This window comes from Mesocricetus auratus, unplaced genomic scaffold (assembly GCF_017639785.1).
Source record: "Mesocricetus auratus isolate SY011 unplaced genomic scaffold, BCM_Maur_2.0 Super-Scaffold_100004, whole genome shotgun sequence".
NCBI classification, from domain to species: domain Eukaryota; kingdom Metazoa; phylum Chordata; class Mammalia; order Rodentia; family Cricetidae; genus Mesocricetus; species Mesocricetus auratus.
Window position 1 is genome coordinate 2,022,841 of NW_024429189.1, and position 21,305 is coordinate 2,044,145.

The window sequence follows — 21,305 nt, forward strand, 5'->3', positions numbered from 1 at the left end:
GGTTCTCTAAAAGCCCAAAGGCAAGCCGCAGAGGGGTCCTCAGAGCTGCAGTTCCACCCAAGCCCACTGGCCTAGGCAGCTCCTTCTTGGACTTAGTGTAGCTCAGCTGCAAAGCTGCATCTTTCAATCAGGCATGCAAATTAGCATGGGAAACTGTACACAAAATGATTAAGGCATAGAATAAATCAGGACACATGCAAGTAAGACACTAGGGCATCGAAAGCTAGTGGGTATGCCAAGGGTAAGAAGGTTGTGTTGACTCTAAAGAAAACATGAGCAGGGTGGACCCCAGGTACAGGTACCTTGCCCACCAGCAGCTCCTATCCTGTCTCTTATTTTTTTTTTCTTTTTCTTCTTTAAAATATCTGTTCTAAAGATGTTGGAAGTCTACCAAGACAACCTCCTCACACCTGGCACTTTTATCAGCAAGCAGGCTATGCTTAACAGCTCTGTCCAGAACACCTGGGCCCTCACCGTATTGGCAGCCCCTAGCAAAGGCTTGCAGAAGTGTTTCTGATGGTGCTGTTGTGAGGGTCACCTACCGTCACAGTTACACTGGGTGCGCCACAAGGTGTTCTCAAGACCTTTTTCTGTGTGAGACTCGTTACTCCGTTCTTCCCACACGATGGAAACCTGCACCCGGGCACAAGAACCAGATTATAAGCAGAAAACCAGGGCTCTACTGTTTCCCAGCTCTGTGCATGTGGTGGCCTACTGGGTTGGCAGTCAGAAGAACCAGCCTCGAATCCCTTGGCTCCCTGTAGATGGGCACAAGGTACGCATGGTGCGCCCAGCAAGAGGATGGAAAACAAGGTGAAGGGTGTCTGCAAGTCTGGCCTTTTAACCTGCATCGCATCATATGTATTGTGACCTTGTGCTGAAAAGCCTACCTGTCATCCTACCAGGTAACAAAAAAAAAAAAAAAAAAAAAAAAAGCTGCCAAGGTAGTCTCAAACAAGTGGGGGGGGGTGGTCCCCAGGTCAGTGTCCGGAACACGGGTTCCTCTGGGGAAACGTTCAGTGAAAGGTCAACCTAAGAAACTAAGACATCTAGAGCACTCAACTCACCAACGAAGTGGCTGTGACTCAAGCTTTTAAAACAAAGGCTCACTCGTTTACCTGAGCACATGAAGAACCCACTTCCCAATGCCCCAATGCAGTGCACTCGCTGCCCTGCAAGAGCCCTGCCTGTACATGCACAAGACCAACAGGAGACAGCAGCAAATAGTGTGTCCACAATTAGCAGTCCACTCAAGAGTTCCAGGCTGCGGAAGAAGGCTCAGACCATCAAATCACCATACCCCACTGCCTCCTTGCAGTCCCCAGATAGCCTTTTGCCAACCTCACAAATTCTTGGGGGTATATTAAAACAGCAGCACCGCAGTGTGCATTTTCTCAGTTCACTTACAGCTATTTACTGAGCTGGACTGCCACTTGGAAGACTGTCCAAACTAGGAACTCAGTTTTTCCCCCCTTCTACTTACTTAAACATTTCTGCTCCCTCAGAGAAACTAGTTTAGAGGTGGCATGGTGGGAAAAGCTCAAGCCACCATATGGAAGGTAGAGAGAGGCAGAAGAATCAAGAGTTTGAGGACACCTTTGGTGACCTGGTAAATCCAAGCCAAGCTGGACTCAGATCTTGATACTCCACTGTTAAGACAAGAATGATCTTGTTTGCTCCTAGGAAGCTGGAGTGGCTTGGGGGTCAGGAGGGGATACAGTTGGGGTAGGGGGTAAGCCTGTGTGTCTTTACTGCTCACTATTCAAAGTCACTTTTAAGTGGTTTTGGTCCAGACTTTCAGTAACTGGGAAACTAAAAAAAAAAAACCGACGTTTCCATTGAGCCTAGCCTGGGGAGCCCTAACTACCTTTCCCTGCCCTACTGCAAAGGCGCCCCCCACATTGGCTGTACCTGGGGGAGCCGCCTGAGGATGAGGCAGACATGGCTAAGCATCAAAGCCGCAAAGGTGGGCAATTGGGTCGGCAGACTCTGCTCAGGGGACCCAGAGGGGCTTGCCAATGAGAATCTCAGGGGCCGGGCATCAAACGTCCTCTCTCTGAGGGGAGGAGGGTGGAAGCTTTGGGGGTGGCAGTTGGATGAAAACTTGGGAGGCGCTCCTCTACTGTCCAAGTCGCACAGCAACTGTCCTGCCAAAGTGGGGAGGAGGAAGACGGGAGAGGCTGAGCGACTTGCGGGATGCCGAGTGCGCTGCCAGGAGGCAGGTGGAGGGCAAGGCGGAACAGTAAGGGGGCGTCACTAAAAGGCGGACGACGACCAGCATGCCCAGGCCCCACCCGGGAAGGAGAGCGGGCCGATGGCTACCAGGGGTTAAACCTGAGGGCTGGCTGGCGTGCGAAGAAGGTGAGAACCGCTAGGCCCCAAGTGGGCCCCCCAGGGGCGGGAACCGGTGCAGGGAGCTGGAGGGATATTCGGGGCGGCACCCCGGCAACTGTCTCCTAGGTGAAGGGGCGTTCCCGGCAGAATAGCTACCGGGGAGACCCAATAGGTGGAGAAGGAGGAGCGGCGGCCAGGGAAGGTGATGGGCAGCGGGACAGCTCCAAGGCCGCCCGCATCTCGGGGTTGGCCGGGAGGGTCCCCGGAGGCCTGCCCACCCCGAGCACGCGTAACTGCTGCGGCCCAGTACGCAGGGAGCAGGGGTAGCCTCCGGGGAGGATGAGGCACACGGCCACCCACCAGCGGGCTAGAGGGAACGGGGTTCTGCCCATAGAAGGGCGCAGCCCTGCCCGAGGGCAGTAGAGGAGGGAAAAGAGCCTTCCCGACGGCCCGGAGAGGACGGAGGCGGCCGGCCCGCCCGTTAGCGGGAGGAGGACGGGCCCGCGCCCAACGAGGGGCGGGGCGGGCCGGGTTCGGACGCAGAAAGGAGCGCGCCTGGACGCGGGGACGATGCCCGGTCGAGCCAGCCCCCGGGCCGGAGGCGCGGGGCTTGAGCCCGGGTGCTCTGCTCCCCGCCCCGCCGCGCGGCCTCTCACCAAGAGCGGCACGGCTGCGCCCAGAACCTTCGCCTTATGAAGTCGTTGAAGTCGGAAGCCAGGGTCGTGCCATGGAGACGCCGCGGTGGATGCAGTCCGGCTCCCGCGGCGGCTCCTCCCCGCTTCCGCCTCCTTTTCCGACACCCGGTCGGCAGCTCGCCCATTGGCCAGTTCAAACCCCCCCGGGAGCCCCTCGGGTTTCGCCATTTAGGCCCAGCCCCCAGCGTCACAGAGATGCCCCGCCCCACGGGACGCTCCGCTCACTTCCGGGTCACGCGGCCGGCCCACCGCCCCGTCGCCTGGGAGACGCGCGACGCCTCCCGTGCAGGCCAGCCTGGTCTTGTCCCACCGTTCAGGGCCCCGCGCCCCCTCCGCCATTTTTGCCCTGGTCCTCCTGACTCCTGAGCCCTATGCGCTCTCCTTGACACACAGTAGGAAGCTGGGCGCAGAGGGGGATCACTGGACAGGCTGGGGTTAAAGCCATCCTTGTGCCTGGTACACTCAGTGCAGACAACACTGCCGGGGCTGTGCCCCTCTCCCACACCGCCCAAACAGAAGTGCCGCACTCCCCGCACCCCGCGCCTCCCTCTGGCACACCTCACGCCGCTTCTGTACCTACTCTGCTGAGATTCTCTCTCTGCTGAGTCGCCATCTTCCCAACTCTTTTTCCCTATTACCGTGAGGGACTGTCTCATGGCTCAGGTTGCCTCCCTGGATTCTGGGACTTTAACAAACTCAGAGTCCATGAAGACCTCTTTTCCTTGACACCAGTTCTGCTCCCATCAGCTCCTCCGTGGAGTGCGAACCTAAAGGACTTTCCCACCTGCATCCTCAGCTTTCTCTCGTAGTCACATTTGTTCCTCACCCCATGACGGTTCGTTTTGTGGGTGCAGCCTGGCCGGCCTGGAACTTGCTACCCTGGAGCAGGGATCCACCAGCCTCTGCCTGCTGAGTGCTTGCATTAAAGAAGTGCACCACCACACCCAGTCTTTTTTTATTATTTTAACGCCTGTAATCTCAGCAATGAAAGGCCGAGGCAGGAAGATTGCCATGAGTTGGCAGCCAGTCTGGATCCCTCAGTCATAACTTAACCCTACCATTCTGGGGCTCTGCAAGATCCAATCTACAGTTGCGGATAAGGGTAGAGTCCTGGCCTGATAGGAGCAAAACCCTAGATTCGAGTTTCAGTGCCAACACTCCACATATTGTCTCCGCACTGTGCAGCATGATCTTTGCCGTGATGATAATCTACTAAGCCTGTGAAAGCGTAAGTAAGCCCCAATCAAACGCTTTCTTTTATAAGAGCTGTCTTCTTGGTCATGGTGTCTCTACACAGCAATGGAACATTGACTAAGGCACCATACAACAGGAACGCCTTCCAATGGCTCCTTTCTCCCTGTGGGCCACCCTGAGATGAGAGTGCACTCAGCTCCCTTCTGTGCGTGCATGGGCCCAGCACACATGAACACTACATGTGGATCCATCACTACCTCACGCTGGGTGCTCTTTGCCATCTTCCTTTCCTGTAGAGCCGGGCATAAAACAGGTTCCCGTGGGTTTCAGATTAACACTCTAATAAATCAGGCAGTGGTGGCTATGCCTTTAATCCCAGCACTCAGGAGGGCAGAGGCAGGCTTATCTGTGCGTTTGGGGCCAGCCTGGTCTACAGAGTGAGTTCCAGGACAGCCAGAGCTACCCAGTGAGACCCTGTCTAAACCCAAGAATAAATAAATACATAAGTGCTAGTAAAGAAGGCAGAGAATGGCAGCTGACAGCCTGTTGCCTGAGTCAAGATGCAGCGCACTCAGCTCCAGCAGCGTGTGTGCCTGCGTGCTGCCACGCTCCCCTCCATGATCATAATGACTGAACTCTGAACTCGAGGCATCCAAGTGAGCATTCCAGGTCAGGAGACAGAATACCAGGAAGTCTGCTGTGAAATAGTCCCTCCTGGAAAGGGTCATATAAACAAGTTTGGAACCATGGCAATACCAAAAGTAATGTGGGGGGGGGATTTCACGGGGTCCCACCTCCGGACAATGACTGTTGGCAAAAGGAGAACCAGAGTCTCCCAGAGATGAACCACTTACTGGCCGGCCTTGAAATCATATGCACACAAGCAACAATTGTATGTATATGTACATGTATATGTATATGCTGAGAACGTGTTCTGCTCAGTGGCAGACCACAGAACAAGGCCAAGTGGGGCTGGAGAGATGGCTCTGCGGTTAAGAGCTGCTCTTCCAGAGGACCTGGGTTCAATTCTGGCACCCACATGGCAGCTCACAGCTGTCTATAACTCCTGTTCTAGGGGATCTGACACCCTCACACAGACATACATACAGGCAAAATAACAATATGCATAAATGTTTTTTTAAAAAAGAACAAGGCCAAGCAAGTGCAAACCCAGAACTGTAAGAAACAAAACAATAAAGAGCCAGTGAGAGAAGTCTGGGGAGAGGGCTCAGCAGCTAAAGCTCCCAAGTTTGCTTCCAGAACCTGCATGTCAGCTCACAACTCTTTATAACTCTAGTTCCAGGGGCTCAAACACCTTTTTCTGGCTTCTATGGGTACTGCATGCATATGGTGCACATACATGTAAGCATGAACAGTCCATCTTACGGCTACCTATGTTTACCTCAAGGAGTTGTTCTGGGCTGCAGTCCTGGCCCCAGCTACACAACTCTGTACTGAGGGACGTCTTTCGGTCCCCTTGGCTGAGGCCTCTCCGTTTACTCAAGGGCCTGATTAAGATGTCTCCATTCAGGAACACCTGCTCTGGGGCCCCAGTGCAACTGCCACAGCCTTGCCCTGGGGAGAGGGAATCAGTACTACAGAGTAGGCTGACTTTTTCTTCCGCTGCCTTCCAGTCCATGGAGGAGCTGGAAGAAACCCTCCCAGACCCTCAGGGTTTGGTCTTCTTGAATCCTCTGAACTGTCCCTCAGTGTCCTTGAGCCCTGGATGGCTGTTGAGCTCAGGGACGATACTAGAGTCAGAATGTGGTCCACGAACTAACAGCATAACAGCATCAGCAGCACCAGCGAACTTGTTAAAAACACAGATCAGTTGGGTGTAATGACACATGTCTTAATCCCAACACCCAGGAGGCAGGGTATTTGTGAGTTCAAGTCCAGCCTGGTCTACAAGAATGAGTTCTAAAACAGGCAATTCTTCCATGGAAAAAAACCTTGTCTTGAAAACAAAAAATAGGAGCTGGAGCGATGGCTCAGAGGATAAGAGCACAGGCTGCTCTTCCAGAGGACCTGAGTTCAATTTGCAGCAACCACATGGTGGCTCACAGCTATCTGTAATGAGATCTGGTGCCCTCTTCTGGTCTGCAGGCAGACACGCAGGCAGAACACTGTATATGTAATTGTATACAAAATAAATAAATCTTACAGAAAATAAAGAAAAAAAGGAAACAAAAAAAAAACCACAATTCAAAGCCACAGAGAAACCCTGTCTCAAAAAAAAATCCACAAATCCTCAGGTTTGAGTATGAGAACTAGGCTGGCCTTAAAGTTGAGATCCTCCTGCCTCTGCTGCCCAAGTACACTACCAGCCCTGATTTATATTTTTTTAAACACTGCGCAAATACAAGAAGGCCGGAGGAAGGAGTTAGATCCTCTGGAACTGAGAACTGCCATGTGGGTGCTGGAAACTGAACCCAGGCCCTGAGGATGAGCGGCCCACATTCTTGACTGCCGCCATCCACCCAGCCCCCATGTCAGGCTTGCGGTGGTTTACAGTGTTTTGTTGCCTTCAGTGCTGGTAATGGCCGACACCTCTGAGTAGTGGACAGGGGTTCCACACAGAGGCACCAGTCTCAGCCCCAAGGACTTCATCAGATTTCACAGGATGAATGAGAGGATGGAAAAGTCACTCACTCCCCATCACCCACCTCACCCTCAGCTCTGGCCCAGAGTTCTCAGAGCCATGGCAGGTTCTCACCCCAGGGCAGAGCCCTCTGGCAGCCCAGTCTCGGGGTTACCAGTGGACTTTGCCAGGGCTGGGTGCTCACATAACCCACGTCCAGAAGACGTGGTGGAAAGGGGGCGCCTCTGAAGCTGGGAGCCTGTTTGTGCTGGTAAGGGCGAAGGTAGCCATGGTCAACACCGGGAGTTCCCTCCTACTCAGTCTTCCAGCCAGCAAAGGACGAGCACCCGACAGCTGCTACGCCCAGAAACCTGGTCCTTTGCGACTGTGGAAGGAGGGAAGTCCCCACTTCCAAGGTAGAAGTGCACAGTGTGGAGCAGCCTATTACATCTCTGCTATCTCAGTGGGTTAACACCCTCCCTTTCCATTGTAGGTCCAGAGAAGCAAAGCATCCTGGCCCACCGGGTAAGCACTCTGCCACCTGGCGCCTTCTGGTGGCACTACTTCTTAGGGCCAGAACAGAACCCTGGATCTCCCCTGGGGCAAAGTTCTTGGCAGTCACAGGGCAGAAATCTGAAAGGCCGGAGTGGGGGTGACCCCTGGCTGGACCTTGACCAGGCCCAACCTGATGAACAACGGCTGATGGTGACAGGAGTGTCCACTCCCAAAGGGGAGATGGGTGCCCAGCAAGGAGGCAAGCGCCTGCCAGCTGGAGCCCTCCTCCCGTGCCCTCCCTCTCGGTCCCTAACTCAGAGGTCCTCCTGCCCAGGCCTGGTGCGAAGCAAAGAGGCTCAGCCGTTAGTGAAGTATAAAGTGCTAATGCAGAGGACTTTTATTGAAAGCCTACTGTGTGCCGCGCACCAGATGCGCCTCCCACCTTCCTGCACTTTTCTGCCAGCCAGGGAAGAGGGTGATAGTGAGTCCCAGATGTGCGGCCAGGGAGGCACTGAGGTGGAGGTAGATGGAGGCAACGTAGCCCCAGCAGCTGAGTCCTCAGAGAGGGCAGGAGTCTGGGGTCTGGTCTGGCCAGCTTAAAATCCAAAAGCTGAGGCCTCCCTTGTTCCTGAGCCTACTGGACTCGACAGCTGCAGGCAGAATCAAGAGTCTCCGAATCTCGTCTTTTCACCTTGTGACTTTCAGGGAAGGGATCCTGTCTCTGAGTGGCTCTCCCAACCTGGGATGGGTCTATAGGGTGGGAGAATGGCTGAGCCCAAGGCAGCAGTCAGGCTTCTGCTGGCTCTGCGGCTCCTGTCGACTCCCCCTCTCTGTTCTCGCTGCTCCTCTGGAGTTCCCACTCAGACCTTGTGGGCTAGGGCTTCAGGGGGCAAGAAGAAAGAAAAGGAAAGATCTGGAGTTAGACACAGACACCAGCCGCTGAGGAGACAGACAGACACAGAGACCACATGGAGACAAAAATCAGAGAGGAAGAGCTCGAGGTGGAGGAGCTAAGAAGCTGGAGAGCTGTGACACAGTTACGCCCAGGGCAGAAAGCCCAGGCCACAGACGGGTCCTCTTCGGGCCCAGCCTTACCTAGAGCTCATCCCTGGGATGAGGATGGAGGCTATATGCACTACTGCCAGCCAGGTGCGGGTGGGGGCCTCGAAGGGTCTTCTGAGAGCCGGTCCAGCTAATGAGGCGGCCACTGTCATCATCCCAGGGGGAGGATGTCTCTGTGTCACTGAGCCATTCAGCATCTCCTGCATAGTGGGTGGGGGAGGCAAGGAGAGGCCGGGCTGAGAAGGCTTGGAGGTCCCGAGGCCAGAAGTGTGCCTTGTACTGGTCACTGTGAGTGAGAAGAAGACAGCTTAGGTGGACCGAAATGACTCTCCTCCTAGACTCCATGATGCTAATCCAAAATGGGGGCCTCGACGGTCTGCAATGCCTCTGCCCTGCCCATTAGTCCTCACAGCTACTTGAGAAGTGGCACTTTAAATAATATCCCATGACAGGACCCTGAGGCTCAGTACAGGAACTATACTGAGTCATATGATTGAAAGCCACATGGGCAGGGGCTGGAGAGATGGCTCAGCCTTTAAGAGCCTTCGCTGCTTGTGCAGTGAACCAGCACCTACATCAAGCGGCTCTCTGCCTGTAATTCCAGCTACAGGGGGATCTGATGCCCTCTTCTGGCCTCCTTGAACACCTACACTCGTAAACACATACCCACACACAGATATACAAAATTAAAAATTAAAAAACAAGCTGGGCAGTGGTGGCACACACCTTTAATCCCAGCATGTGGGAGGCAGAGACAGGCAGATCTCTGTGAGTTTGAGGCCAGCCAGAGCGAGTTTCAGGACAGCCAAGGCTCTCACACAGAGAGAACCCCCCCCACACACACACAAAAGGCTAAAACCCACATGGAAATGGACAACACAGTGTTCACACCTAGCCAAGCCCGACACCTGGGCAACTTTGGAGTGGGTTCATCAAGGTCATGTGGGTGACCTTGACCATCTCCCTCTTTCCAGCTGCCTAGTAAGGGATTTTTGCAGTAGGCCCCTCGCTAGGATGACCCTGCCCTACCCCACCCAGGTCTTACTTTGGGTGCTGGTCAAACATGATGGGCAGGAATTCATCCACAGGCAGCATTCGTTGCAGAGGCTGGGAGGCTAACAGTTTGCGAGCACCTGCCAGGCTCAAGGTGTATGCCAGTGTCCAGTAGGAGTACCCAGCCACCACCAGACCAGGCAGACCCTCCACGGCCACCTCCTCCTCGGGGTTCACCTGCTTCCGTCCAAGGTAGCTGCAAACGACACCAAGGATGACAGGAGTCACTACAGAGCCTAGGATGTCCTGGCCTTCCAGTTATGCTAAGGCTGGGCTATGCAGCCGTGCTAGCTAGAATCCCAGAATAAGAAGCAGACCCCAGAGGCATATTCTTTCTCCCTTGCCCCTGAGAGGCAGTCTGCCTACATCAGGTCCCATGAGAGCTTCTGAGTCCCCACATCCTCCATTAGTCGTTCCAGCCGCCTCCGGAAGTTGTCCTCAAAGCGAACGTCATCCTCAAACACCACGACCCTGGCCAGGCCCCTGACAACCACCTGTGGTACACATGACAGGGGAAAGAACTCAAAGATCTGAGCCTCCCTGTTCCTACCTGCCTAGACTCAGGCCAGCAGACTCTTCCTGGCTAAGTGCCACATACCTAGCCCTGGCCACATTATGTAGCTACCCCAAAACCTGCTGGGGCTCCCACTGCCTGGGGACTGAAATCCATCTTGTTCTGGTATTCAAGGCCTCTGAGTTCCCACACCCGTGTCTAGCATCCGAGAGAACCATGGTGACAATCACAGGGCTTGCTACATTTACTGAAAACCATGCTCTCCCAGGAGCCATTGCTCAGCCTCACAGAAGCACAGGTTCTTGCTCTGCCATCTGAAGCTGGGGTGGGTAGGTGTGTGACAGAGTCCAACCTCTAAACTCACCAAGAAAAGCTACTTTTTATAACAGGAAAATGTGAAATCAGCTAGGTAAAGGGCCAACTGAGTCATCCCCTCAATTCGTTCACAGATGGTAAATAGAAACAAGATCACACGTGGGCACACTCTTTGGCAATGGGAGAAGGAAAAACAAGGCACACACTCACTGTCTCCTGGAGGGGGTGCCCTCGGGGACTCAATGCCCTCCAGTTAGCACTGCTGCCCCAGCCAGGACTGAAGCCAAGTCCCAACATGTACCAAACTGTCTTCCTGGCTCCCCTTCCCCCCGCCTGGAGGGATTCGCCCATATTCTCCTGCCTAGCAGGTTCTGCTCCCTGCCCTCTCTGCCCCCAAGGCAAGGTAGACTAACAGAACCATACACCTCTTCCACAAAATGCCTCCTCGGGTCCCTCTTCTGATTTCTGTCACCCTCTAGAGCCCCAAGTTGTCTCCCTCCTTTTATGTGTGTTCATATGCTTACATTTGGAGGCCAGGGGTCAATACTGGAATGTCTTTATATCATGACACCTTTTTTTTTTTTTTTAATTTTAAGACAGGGTTTCTCTGTGTATCCCTGGCTGTCCTGGAATTCTCTCTGTGGACCAGGCTGGCCTTGAACTCACAGAGGTCCACCTGCCTCTGCCTCCCGGGTGCTGGGATTAAAGGAAGCACCCACCTTATTTTTTAAGGCAGGGTGACTCACCGAACTTGAAGCTTTCCATTTCATCTAGACCGGCTTGCCAGGCAAACCCACAGGACCTGTCCCCCAGCACTGGGGTTGCAGAGGTGCCCTACTGCACCCAGCTCTTTGTGGGTCTTCCTGTTTCCCCAGCAAGCACTTGACCACTGAGCCATCTCCCCACCCACAGGATCTCTCCATTGCAGGCATGGGACAGACACGGTTTCTTTTCCCCTGGTTACCAGAGACAATAGAATAAGCAAGGTCACAAGGTCACCCACCTCTCAGGGGTGCCAGGGAAGTGCTGACCACAGAGAAGGTTCAGTGAACCTTCTTTTTGGATGCATTTATGCACTCAACCACTTGTGTGCCTGGCACACAGCAGTGACTGGGACAGCCAGCCTCTTGCTCTCCCCACAGGCGTGGTCCAGAGGGCAGGTATCCTCACCTCTTCCCAGATGGAGTAGTGGCTGAGGAAGCAGCCCACCTCACCCTTGGTCAGTGTGCGGCCCGAGTAGGGGTCCTGGTAGCCAGGGAGCAGGTCTACACCAAGGTGCTTAAGGATACTGCTGTTGAGAGTCCTATGAGACACAAGGTAAGTGTGTGACAAGTGTCAACCAGGGCCTCCATCCAGAGGGGCCTTGCCTGTACGTGTTGGAGAGAATCACACAGGACACTTGTTTAAAGGAGGATCCAGCTTTGTAACTCCTCCGTGTGACCTGAAGCTGCCACGAACCGGGCTCAGCCTCTAGCCTTAGAACTCTAGCCTCCTTAAGGAAGCCCCAGGAGGATGGACTTACAAAATCTGTGGCAGGGGAGGCACCCCGGGATGAGTGGACAACCTGTCAGAGATTTTCTGCACCAAGGCCCAATAAAGGGCAGACATCCCACAGGACAGCCAGGTATACTGGTGCAAGCTTTAATCCAAGCACTTGGGAGGCAAAGGCAGGCAGATCTTTGTGTGCCTCCAGGCCAAGCCCAGTCTACATGGTGAGTTCCCGGCCAGGCAGAGCTATGTGAGATCCTATATTGTGGGAGGGAGGGGGGGAAGGAGAGAGGAAGACCGACGAAAGAAGCAACTCCTGGTGCACCTGTGTCATCCCAGTTCCTGGGAGGTAGAAGCAGAGAGATGAGGAGTTCAATGTCATCCTCATTTCTACAGCAAGTTTAAGGCCAAACTTAGCTACATGAGACCCTGTCTCAAAAAAAAAAAAAAAAACAAGCTAAGGACCAGTAGGATGGTTCAGTGAGATACAGTGTTTGACCTGAAATCCTGAGAATGTGAATTCAATCCCCAGGTCCCACAGTGGAAGGAGATGACTCCTAAAACTTGCCCTCTGACCTCCACAGGAACGCTGTGACACGTGTCCGCCCTCATACACACAAATAAGCTTGAAATTTTTCTAAATAAATTCCTAAAAGAATAACAAGAGAATATGATCAAAGCATATTATTTATGTAAAATTGTGATATATATACATATATATATATATAATTTTTATGTATATGTGAGAAAAAAGACCTGGGTATTTGAAGCAGACAGCACTTGGCATATGGGTCACATGATTCTGGTAGCAGTTGTAGTTTGGCCTCTGGATCCCTGTGGAACACAGCCACATACACGAGCACACCACACTCTGGCCCCTCAGGTGCCCAACTCTCAAAACATGGAGAACATCCCTGAAGCTGCCTACCCCCTTGGAATACTTTACAGGCATTGGATCCTAAGCGTCTCACTGGACCCTTAGGGACCAAAAAAAGAAAGCATGAGTGTATGTCTTTTGTGAGTGAGGCTGAGGAATGGGACCTCGGTATGTGGCAGCCCTCAGCCCAGGTCCTGGAGTACCCTGTGCAGCACTCTCCTTCCTAAGGTGGGCTGGGGAGGATGTCTGTCCTGCTGGCCTATTCTGGCACTCCTGAGCCAGCAGGACTCAGGCCCTGTGTGGCCCCCTCGTGGGTCTTCGGGAAGGTCATTCTACTAGCCTGGTTGTCTACTCGTAGGACCTCAGATGGGTTTCACAGTCCCTGAGCCCCATCTGCGGGCGTCTCACCTGCCATCCACAGCATCTACCACCTGAGCAGAGATCTCCATCTCCCAGAGAGAGCTCAGCATCCGAGCCCGGCGCTGGGGTCTGCGGGCCAGGCTGATGACAAAGACCTAGAGGAAGCAGCGGTGAGCCTGGGGAGGGGCCGCTCACCCACCCTACCCCAGTCCCATCGGATGGAGACTTACTTCATCAAATCCCATCTTGTTGGGCTTCTTTTGGGGCCGAGACACATGATCTGAAGCCAGCATGGGGGGCCCATCCACTGTAAAAGGAAACAACACCCCCAACTTCCGGGTGTGAGTCCCTGCAGACACCCTGGAGTCCAGCCCCAGCTTCATTCCTATGACTCCAGCAGAACACCTGTCCAGATGGGCTCCCTGAGCTCCTACCCATTGTACAGATCAAAAGACCGAGGTACCGCAGGGAAAGGGGCATGCTGATTGTCATGACACAAGCTCAGAGCAAGGCTGGCACCCAAACATGCTTAAGTCTATGCCAAGGGAAGGCACACTGGGGGGAGGCGGGGCCCCAGGCCTCACCTAGTGCTTCCAGAATCAGGTGGATGAAGTTGGTCTTCTCCTCCTCCAGTCCCTGGTGGGGCTTCACCACCACATTCATGTACCCGTAGCGATGGTCATTGCACACATGCACCGAGACCCCTGCAGAGAGGCGCCCTGAGTGCTGGACTTGGGCTGTGTCTCTCAGTAGGCACTGCCCGTGACCCAAGTCTTATGTGGGACTCAGTTTTGTCACGGAGGTGAGGGCACCGGGCCATGTCTCCCGCAGTTTGCAGCTCACTTGTCCACACTCTGCAGGCTTCCCCAGAACCTTGTGGACAAGACAATCAGTACCCCTTCTGGGACACCAGTACCTTAAGGGCACCTGCTTGCTTGAGGACTTAATAGACACCTCTAACCCTCCCCGATCCTCAGCAAAGTTTTCCCATCACCAGATAGCCAGAGCCCTAGCCACACCTCAGTCTGAGCTCAAATTCCAGTGCTGCAACCTTCTCAAGCAGGGTGTCCAACATCATTGCCTTAATCTTATCTTTATCTCTTCCTTGGGATTGTTGGGTTTTTGTTTTTGTTTTTGGTAGGAGGAAGGCAGATTGAGATGGGGGTCCCATTTTGTAGTGTTGGCTGGCCTGGAACTTCCCATGTAGCCTAGACTGGCCTTGAACTCACAGAGATCTGGAGTGCTGGGATTAAAGGCATATGCCATCATACCCAGTGTTCTTAGGATTGGATTTATACCACTTATACCCAGACAATTCCTTTCTAAGTAACTTTCCTCTTAAAGATAATTACAGGGCAAGAGAGAAATGACTCAGCAAGCCGGGCGTTGGTGGCGCTCGCCTTTAATCCCAGCACTTGGGAGGCAGAGGCAGGCGGATCTCTGTGAGTTCGAGGCCAGCCTGGTCTACAAGAGCTAGTTCCAGGACAGCCTCCAAAGCTACAGAGAAACCCTGTCTCGAAAAACCAAAAAAAAAAAAAAAAAAAAAGAAAGAAAAAAGAAAAAAGAAATGACTCAGCAATTAAAAGCAGTTGCTGCTCTTACAGAAGACCTTAGTTTAGTTCACAGCTGCCATTAAGTCCAGTTCATGATGTCAGACACCCTCTTCTGGCCTCCTCAGGCACTGCACCCATGAAGTACATATACATACATGCAGACAGGCAAACACTCATGCACATAACATAAAAATAAATAATGCCAGGTGTAATGGTGTGCACCTTTAATCCCAGTCTTCAAAAGGCAGAGGCAGGCAGTGTTCTGAGTTTGAGGCCAGCCTGGTCTACACAGTGAGTTCCAGGACAGTCAGAGCTACATAAATAAATAATAAGTGATAAATCTTTAAAAAAACAACTCCACTGTGCATGTTGTGAGATGGCTCAGCAGGGACAGGTGCTTGTTACCAAGCCTAATGTCTTGAGTTTTATACCTGGAACCCACATGTTGAAAATAGAGAACCTGGACCTGGATAGGTAGCTCAGTCATTAAGAGCACTGGCTGCTCTTCTGAAGGACCTGGGTTCAATTCCCAGCACCCACATAGCAGCTCACAACTGTCTGTAACTCCAGTTACAGGGAACCTGACACCCTCACACAGACATACATGCAGGCAAAACACCAATGCACATAAAAATAAGACAGACAGATAGCTAGATGATGGATAGATAGATAGACAGACAGACATAATAAGAAAATAGAGAACCTATTGCCACAAGATGTTCTCTGATCTCCACACACTATGGCATGCATGTACTTCCCTCCCCCATAAAAAAGTGAATAAATATAAAAGTAAAAAATCGCTCACTAGCTGCAGAGGGTACTCTAGTTACTGCCTCGCCCTCTAGAGAGGAAGAATCTACTGAGGGACTGGAGAGATGACTCAGACCTTAGGAGACACACCGTTCCTGCAAAGGACCCAAGTTTGTGAGTGCAGTTCTCAGCACCCACGTCAAGTGGTTCACAGCCTCTCATTCCAGGAAATCCAGTGCCTCTGGCCTCTATGGGCACCTACACTCATGTGCACATACCTACACAGACACTACTAATTTTTTAACAATTAAAAAAAAACTAGCTGGGCAGTGGTGGCACAAACCTTTAATCTCAGCGTTTTGGAGGCAGAAGCAGACTGATTTCTGAATTCAAGATCAGCCTGATCTATAAAGGGAGTTCCAGCGCAAGGGCTATACAGAGAAATCTTGTCTTGAAAAACAAAGACAAACAAACAAAAAACCCTACCAAGTTGGCCATGGTAGTGCATGCCTTTAATCTTAGCACTTTGAAGACAGAGGTAGGTTGGTCTCTGTGAGTTTGAGGCCAGCCTGGTCTACCTAAATAATGAGTTACAGGCTAGCCAGGGATACATAGTGAGACCTTGTCTAAAAAGCCTACTGGCAAGTTGGGGGTGTGACTCAGTGGTAGAATGTATGCTTAACATACATCAAAAAATTAAACAGTAGGGTTGAGGAGCATAGCCTGTGGGTACAGCTCTTGCCTAGTATGCTTAGGCCCTGGGTTCCATCCCCAACACTACATTACACACACACACACACACACACACACACACACACACACACACACACACTACACCCTCACACAGACATACATGCAGGCAAAACACACATACACACTACTACACACATACTACACACTAAACATACACACACGCACATACACACACAGACAAATACATAAATTAAATAAAAAAATCAGTATCAGGGCTGAGGGGATGGCTCAACGCTTGTAGACCTGAGTTTGAATCTAATGTAAAAACAAAACAAAACAAAACAAGACCCTAAATGTGTGCATGCCTGCAACCCCAGCTGGAGCTAGGAGTTGGACAGGACTGTTGGGGCTTAATGGCCACCAGCTTAGCTGCAGGTTCTGTGGGAGACCCTGTGTCAAAGGAGTAAGGGGGGAGTGACGGAGCAGGACACACCCACACCAGTGTGATCTCACCTGCAAATGTGATCATGTGACCCTCTGAAGGCACACAGCACAGACAGTTGAAGACCAGGCGTGTGTCCACCAGGTGCCCAAGGCTGGCCTCGTCTACTTCCCTGCCTTACCTGTGCTGTGCACCTCCACTGGGCCCCAGTCACTTGCCTTCTTATGCTCCTCCTATCATGGGGCCGTTGCATATGCCCGCCTCTCCACTTTAAGATACTTTTCCCTGGGGCTGCAGAGTTGGTTCAGTGGTTGAGAGCACTTGCTGTTCTTACAAAGGACCCAGGTTCAATTCCCAGCACCCACCACCACCTCAGGCACCATGCAGGCATATGGTACACAGACAGACTTGCAGGCAATACACCCATATTCACAAAATAAAACAAATCTTAAAAAAAAAAAGGCCGGGCATTGGTGGCACACGCCTTTAATCCCAGCACTCCGGAGGCAGAGGCAGGTGGATCTCTGTGAGTTCGAGACCAGCATGGACTACCAAGTGAGTTCCAGGACAGCCTCCAAAGCCACAGAGAAACCCTGTCTCGAAAAAAAAAAAAAACCCCCCAAAAAAAAAAGAAAGAAAGAAAGAAAATGCTTTTTCTTGCTGTTTTCTTTGTTATTTCCCTGCCCACACTTAAGATCTCAGCCTAAGAGTTCTCTTCTTTTCTGAGGTCTTCTCTGACTAAATCCACTCTGACCTGGGCTCCTGGAACACCTATAATCAAGGCCTCCTTCCTGTCAGTCACAACTGGACACTCATCTGTGAGGTCCTCTGACTGACTGGACTGCAGGCTCCAGGACAGCCTCACGACCACTGTCTCCTTAGCGCCTGTCACACAGTAGGTGTTCCATAAATAAATATGTTCCCCGTGAAGCAATATCTGAAAGTACCAAAATGGGGAGAGCCAGAAGCCTATCTCCTCCACTCGTCAGCGGATTTAAGAAAGGTCCAGCAGGAGCTGACAGGATGAATTGTGGGGTGGAAAGGGAATGCTAAGTAGGGAGAAGCAGCCGGTGCGAAGGCCCGGGGGCCTCCAAGGAATGCTCAAGGAGGCCTGGTCCTCACCAGCAGCCTGGCAGGCGTAGGCGAAGACAATGATGTCATCAAAAGGCCACGTATAGTTGGGATGGGGTGGGTAGAAGGCGAGCTGGGCTGTCTCTTCAGTCTTCAAGGACACCAGGAAGGTGGAGTGGACCATTGGGACCCGGAAGCAGCCCTGGCGCTGGCGGTTCTTGGTAGGGAAGTATTCAGCTGTGCGGCGATAGTAGCCCTGAAGGGAGGAATGTTTGGGGCTGAGGCCAGGCCTCTGCTGGCCCAAAGGCCCCGAGGCTCAGTGCTGAGTCCGTCCTCCCAGCCTCACCTGGGGAGTGATCCCGCACCAGAAGTTGGAGTAATAGGTCTGGGAGTCCAGCATGGGGGCCACCACCGGCAGCTGCCGCTCTGTGAGAAGCCGCAGCGTCTGGTTGTTGGTGAGAATGTTGTCTGTGTCTGCAAACTTTGGAGAAGGAGGATGTAACAAGGAATCCTGTCGGAGCCTCAGGACCAAAGAGCTCACTGAGTGGGAACTCCTTCAGAGTGGCTCTGGGCGCTTGCATCCACAGGGAAACCTAACTGGGACCAGAGAGGTGGCTAGAGAGGTAAGGCCCTACCAAGCCTGACAACCTGAGTTCAACCTCGGACACACACAGCAGAAGGAAGGAACCAACTCCTGAAAGCTGTCCCCTGACATCCATAGCATGGTGTGCGCACATTGACACACACACACACACAGGATACAAATAAATGATGTGGGGGTCCCAACCATCACAGTCCATTCTGACCAGAGGCCGTTCTGAGATGCTGGCTTGGAGCAGACTAGGTAGCAGCTCTGAGAATCTCATCTGAGATCTAAATCAGAGGGTATGTCTGAGGGGACTGGAGAGATGGCTCAGTGGTTAGATGCACTACTGGATCTTCCAGAGGACCCAAGTTTGAAGCCCATCAGTCATATGGTGGCTCACTACTGAGTGTAGCTCCATTGTCATATGGTGGCTCACTACTGAGTGTAGCTCCATTGCCAGGGGGTCTGAGGTCTTCTGGCCTCTGTGAGCACTGCATACATACGACATACAGACATACACGCAGGCAAAACACCCACTTTCATAAAACAAAAATAAGCCCATGGCAGTGGTGGCACACAACTTTAATCCCAGCACTCAGGAGGTAGAGGCAAGTGGATCTCTGAGTTCAAGGGAAGGTACAGAGTGAGTTCTAGGACAGCCAGGGTTACACAGAGAAACCCTGTCTTGAAAAACCAAATAAATATTTTTAAAAATATACTCTGCACTCTAGTCCTGTGATTTGGTTTATACTCTAAGCAAAAGTCCAGGAATCTAGGCACAACATGTAACCTCATATCTGTCCAAGGATCCAGGTTTAGTGCCTAGTATGCAAGGAGCCAATACAGGGTCTCAGCTCAATCTAAAAAGATCCAGCCTGTGGTTTGGTCATAACCAAGACTTCTGTTGGGGACTGATACCAATGCCTCCCACCTAACCCCAGACCAGACTTCCTCACCAGGATGTAGTCAGCTCCCCAGGTCCTGGCAAAGGTCAGAGCCTCCTGCTTCAGCTCCATTAAAAACTGATGCCTTTCTTTGGTCCAGTGTTTGGGGCTCTGTTCATCTGGGTAGGGCCTGAGGGGGGAAGAGGTTGGATTCTCTTTTAGGAACCTCTCCCTCTCAGCAGGGCCGTGGACACAGCCCTGCTCTGCTCTGGGGGCTGTAACCCCGGGTAACAGCTCTTCTCCATCTCTTCCAACACCCTTGCCCTCAGGTTACTACCTGGCCTCCTTCTCAGGCTTCCAGACCACGGCTGCGTAGTCACGGCCCACGGCAGCCAGCCACTCCCGCAACATCTCTGTGGTGTTGTCCACGTTGTGATCGGTGGCACACCTGTGGGCACAGGGTAGCAAGATTGAGAGACCACAGCCACAGAAGGGCTGCACCCCCCCCAGGTGCCCTGGGAACCCTCAAGTCTAGTCTGTCCTGAGAGCAATGGAGGAGCTAGAGGAGGTGCTGTGTGATCTCAGGCAAGTCCCTCCCCTCTCTGTGCCTCACATCCTCCCTTCTGACTCTGGGCACTGTCCTGGGGGATCGGGAGCAAGCCCTCGACGGTCGAGCCACATCCTTGGCCTGGGTGCACTGTGAAAGACGCACTTGACCTGAAGGGTTGTACCTGCTGCGTCCGTCCCCTCGATTTCTTCCATCTTCATGGCACCACAAGCCAGGCCCGTCCCATCTCTGAATTGAACAAGAGTCACTGCCTTTCCCTACCCTGAGCTGTAATTAGGACTCCACCGTGCTCTGAGCACCCTGAGAAGTTCTAAAGGCCGGAGCCCTGTTACCATGGAGAACGGCTTTCTCTCTGCTGGGGAAGGGGCTCTTATAAAGGAGGTGGGAGGCCTAGCCAAGAGCCAGGTTTTAGATGATGCTGCCCCTTTAAACCAATTCCCCAGAAGTGAAAACTATCTACGTGTCAAGTCCTACAAGGGTGGGAACTAATTCCCAAACTGTGGTGACTGTGGGCAGCCTGGCCAGGTCACAGCTCCACCCCAAGCCCAACTTTGGTGTGCTGCGAGGAGCAGTTTATCTCCAGTCTCAGCTTGGGCTCCTCCCTGTTTAGGCTTTTATAGACAGGCTGCTGTAGCCAGGGAGCTCCGGCCAGCGACCTATGGGACTGAAACCACCAGCCACTCTACCCAGAGAGGCTGGCGGTACTCCTGACGAGGGGACTCAGCCTGATGCCCCTGTCCAGCACGCAGCCTGGAGCTGAGGGCTCCCTCCACCTGCTCCCTAGAAACTTCCAGTCTGACTGATCCTTACTACATTGGGTCCCTGGGGATTCCAGAAGTTTCTACTCTGTTCTACTCCAAATCAAGTTGACCACAGGTCTCCACCGTGATGCAAAGCGAGCTCCAAGAGCCGGGTAGGAAAGGACAGGCCTAACTTAAACACAGAGTAAGCCCGGGAGGAGTAGGGGCCCAAAGGAGGAGTGGGTGTCCTTGGGCTGACCCAAGGCCTCAGAGGTCTGCCCTTGCCCCTAGAGGGCTTAGGGACCCTGCTGAAGGGCTTGAGGCCCTACAGGCATGTCTGGGAGGGAGGAGCTTGCCCGGGTGGTGTCTGGACAGGAGCGATGAGGCCTCCAGGCTGTCCTGGATCCTGGGGTTTGATGCCCAGATGTGCCCACCCATGGATCTCTCACCAGAGGGCCAGCCTGGCCCGGGGGGTAATCCAGACGCTCCAGTGCGCCCAGGTAGTGGGGCAGAGAGTGTTCGGCATTGCGGGCCAGGATAGCAAGGACCACAGTGGGCAGCGTTGACTCCGTGACACCCGCAGCCTGGAGCCGGCGCCCCAGCAGGAGCAGCAGAGGTAGGAGCGAGAAAACATTCATGGCGGGACTCGTGGCTGTGGAGGCCCCCGGGTCTCCCACCGCGGCAGGGAGGGGGGTGGGACGGGCGGGGCATGGAGGCGGGGTCTCTGAGGGGCGTGGCTACAGCAGTGGGGCCCCCGTGACCCTCGCGGATGCCCGCACGCTCTGCTGCCCTCTTCTCAACCCAGGTCCTAGATGTCCAGGGCCAGACACCTGCTCCAGACGTCCCGGGCTGCCCTCTCTGTGTGGACCTCAAAAGGCAACGGCAAGGAAGGGAAGATCCGGGGGCAATGGTGGACCGCTCGCACCCTGGACGTTCATCTCACTCCTGGAATTCGGGCACCCCGGAATCCCGGCTCCCTGACCCTCAGCCGTAGCTGTAGACCCGCTGCCGGCTTGGCGGGGAGCCTCGGCTCCCGACCCCTGCTCCGTC

General features: G+C 53.3%; 2 protein-coding genes across 6 annotated transcripts in view; both read right to left on the reverse strand.

The window, feature by feature from the left end:
• Odf2 (outer dense fiber of sperm tails 2) overlaps positions 1-3,169 on the reverse strand; it is a 39,554-nt gene extending 36,385 nt beyond the window's left edge. For 3 of the 5 annotated variants that reach the window (XM_040745087.1, XM_040745084.1, XM_040745083.1), the window contains exons 1-2: positions 2,991-3,169; positions 543-633 (exon numbers count right to left, since the gene is read on the reverse strand). In XM_040745087.1, coding sequence (XP_040601021.1) covers positions 543-633; positions 2,991-3,154 — 255 coding nt within the window. In that variant the 5' untranslated portion in view covers positions 3,155-3,169. Of the gene's footprint in view, positions 1-542; positions 634-2,990 lie in introns of those variants that run through there. The other 2 variants (XM_040745086.1, XM_040745085.1) reach the window with 1 other exon arrangement.
• A 4,497-nt stretch (positions 3,170-7,666) lies between these two features.
• Cercam (cerebral endothelial cell adhesion molecule) lies at positions 7,667-21,062 on the reverse strand. The gene is given in 14 exon segments (XM_021236189.2): positions 7,667-8,179; positions 8,395-8,647; positions 9,407-9,610; positions 9,781-9,908; positions 11,414-11,546; positions 13,017-13,123; positions 13,199-13,275; positions 13,553-13,672; positions 17,529-17,733; positions 17,824-17,958; positions 19,020-19,137; positions 19,285-19,395; positions 20,705-20,727; positions 20,729-21,062. Coding segments are annotated over 13 exon segments (1,779 nt in total). The 5' UTR covers positions 20,894-21,062; the 3' UTR covers positions 7,667-8,179.
• Between the last annotated feature and the right edge of the window lie 243 nt (positions 21,063-21,305).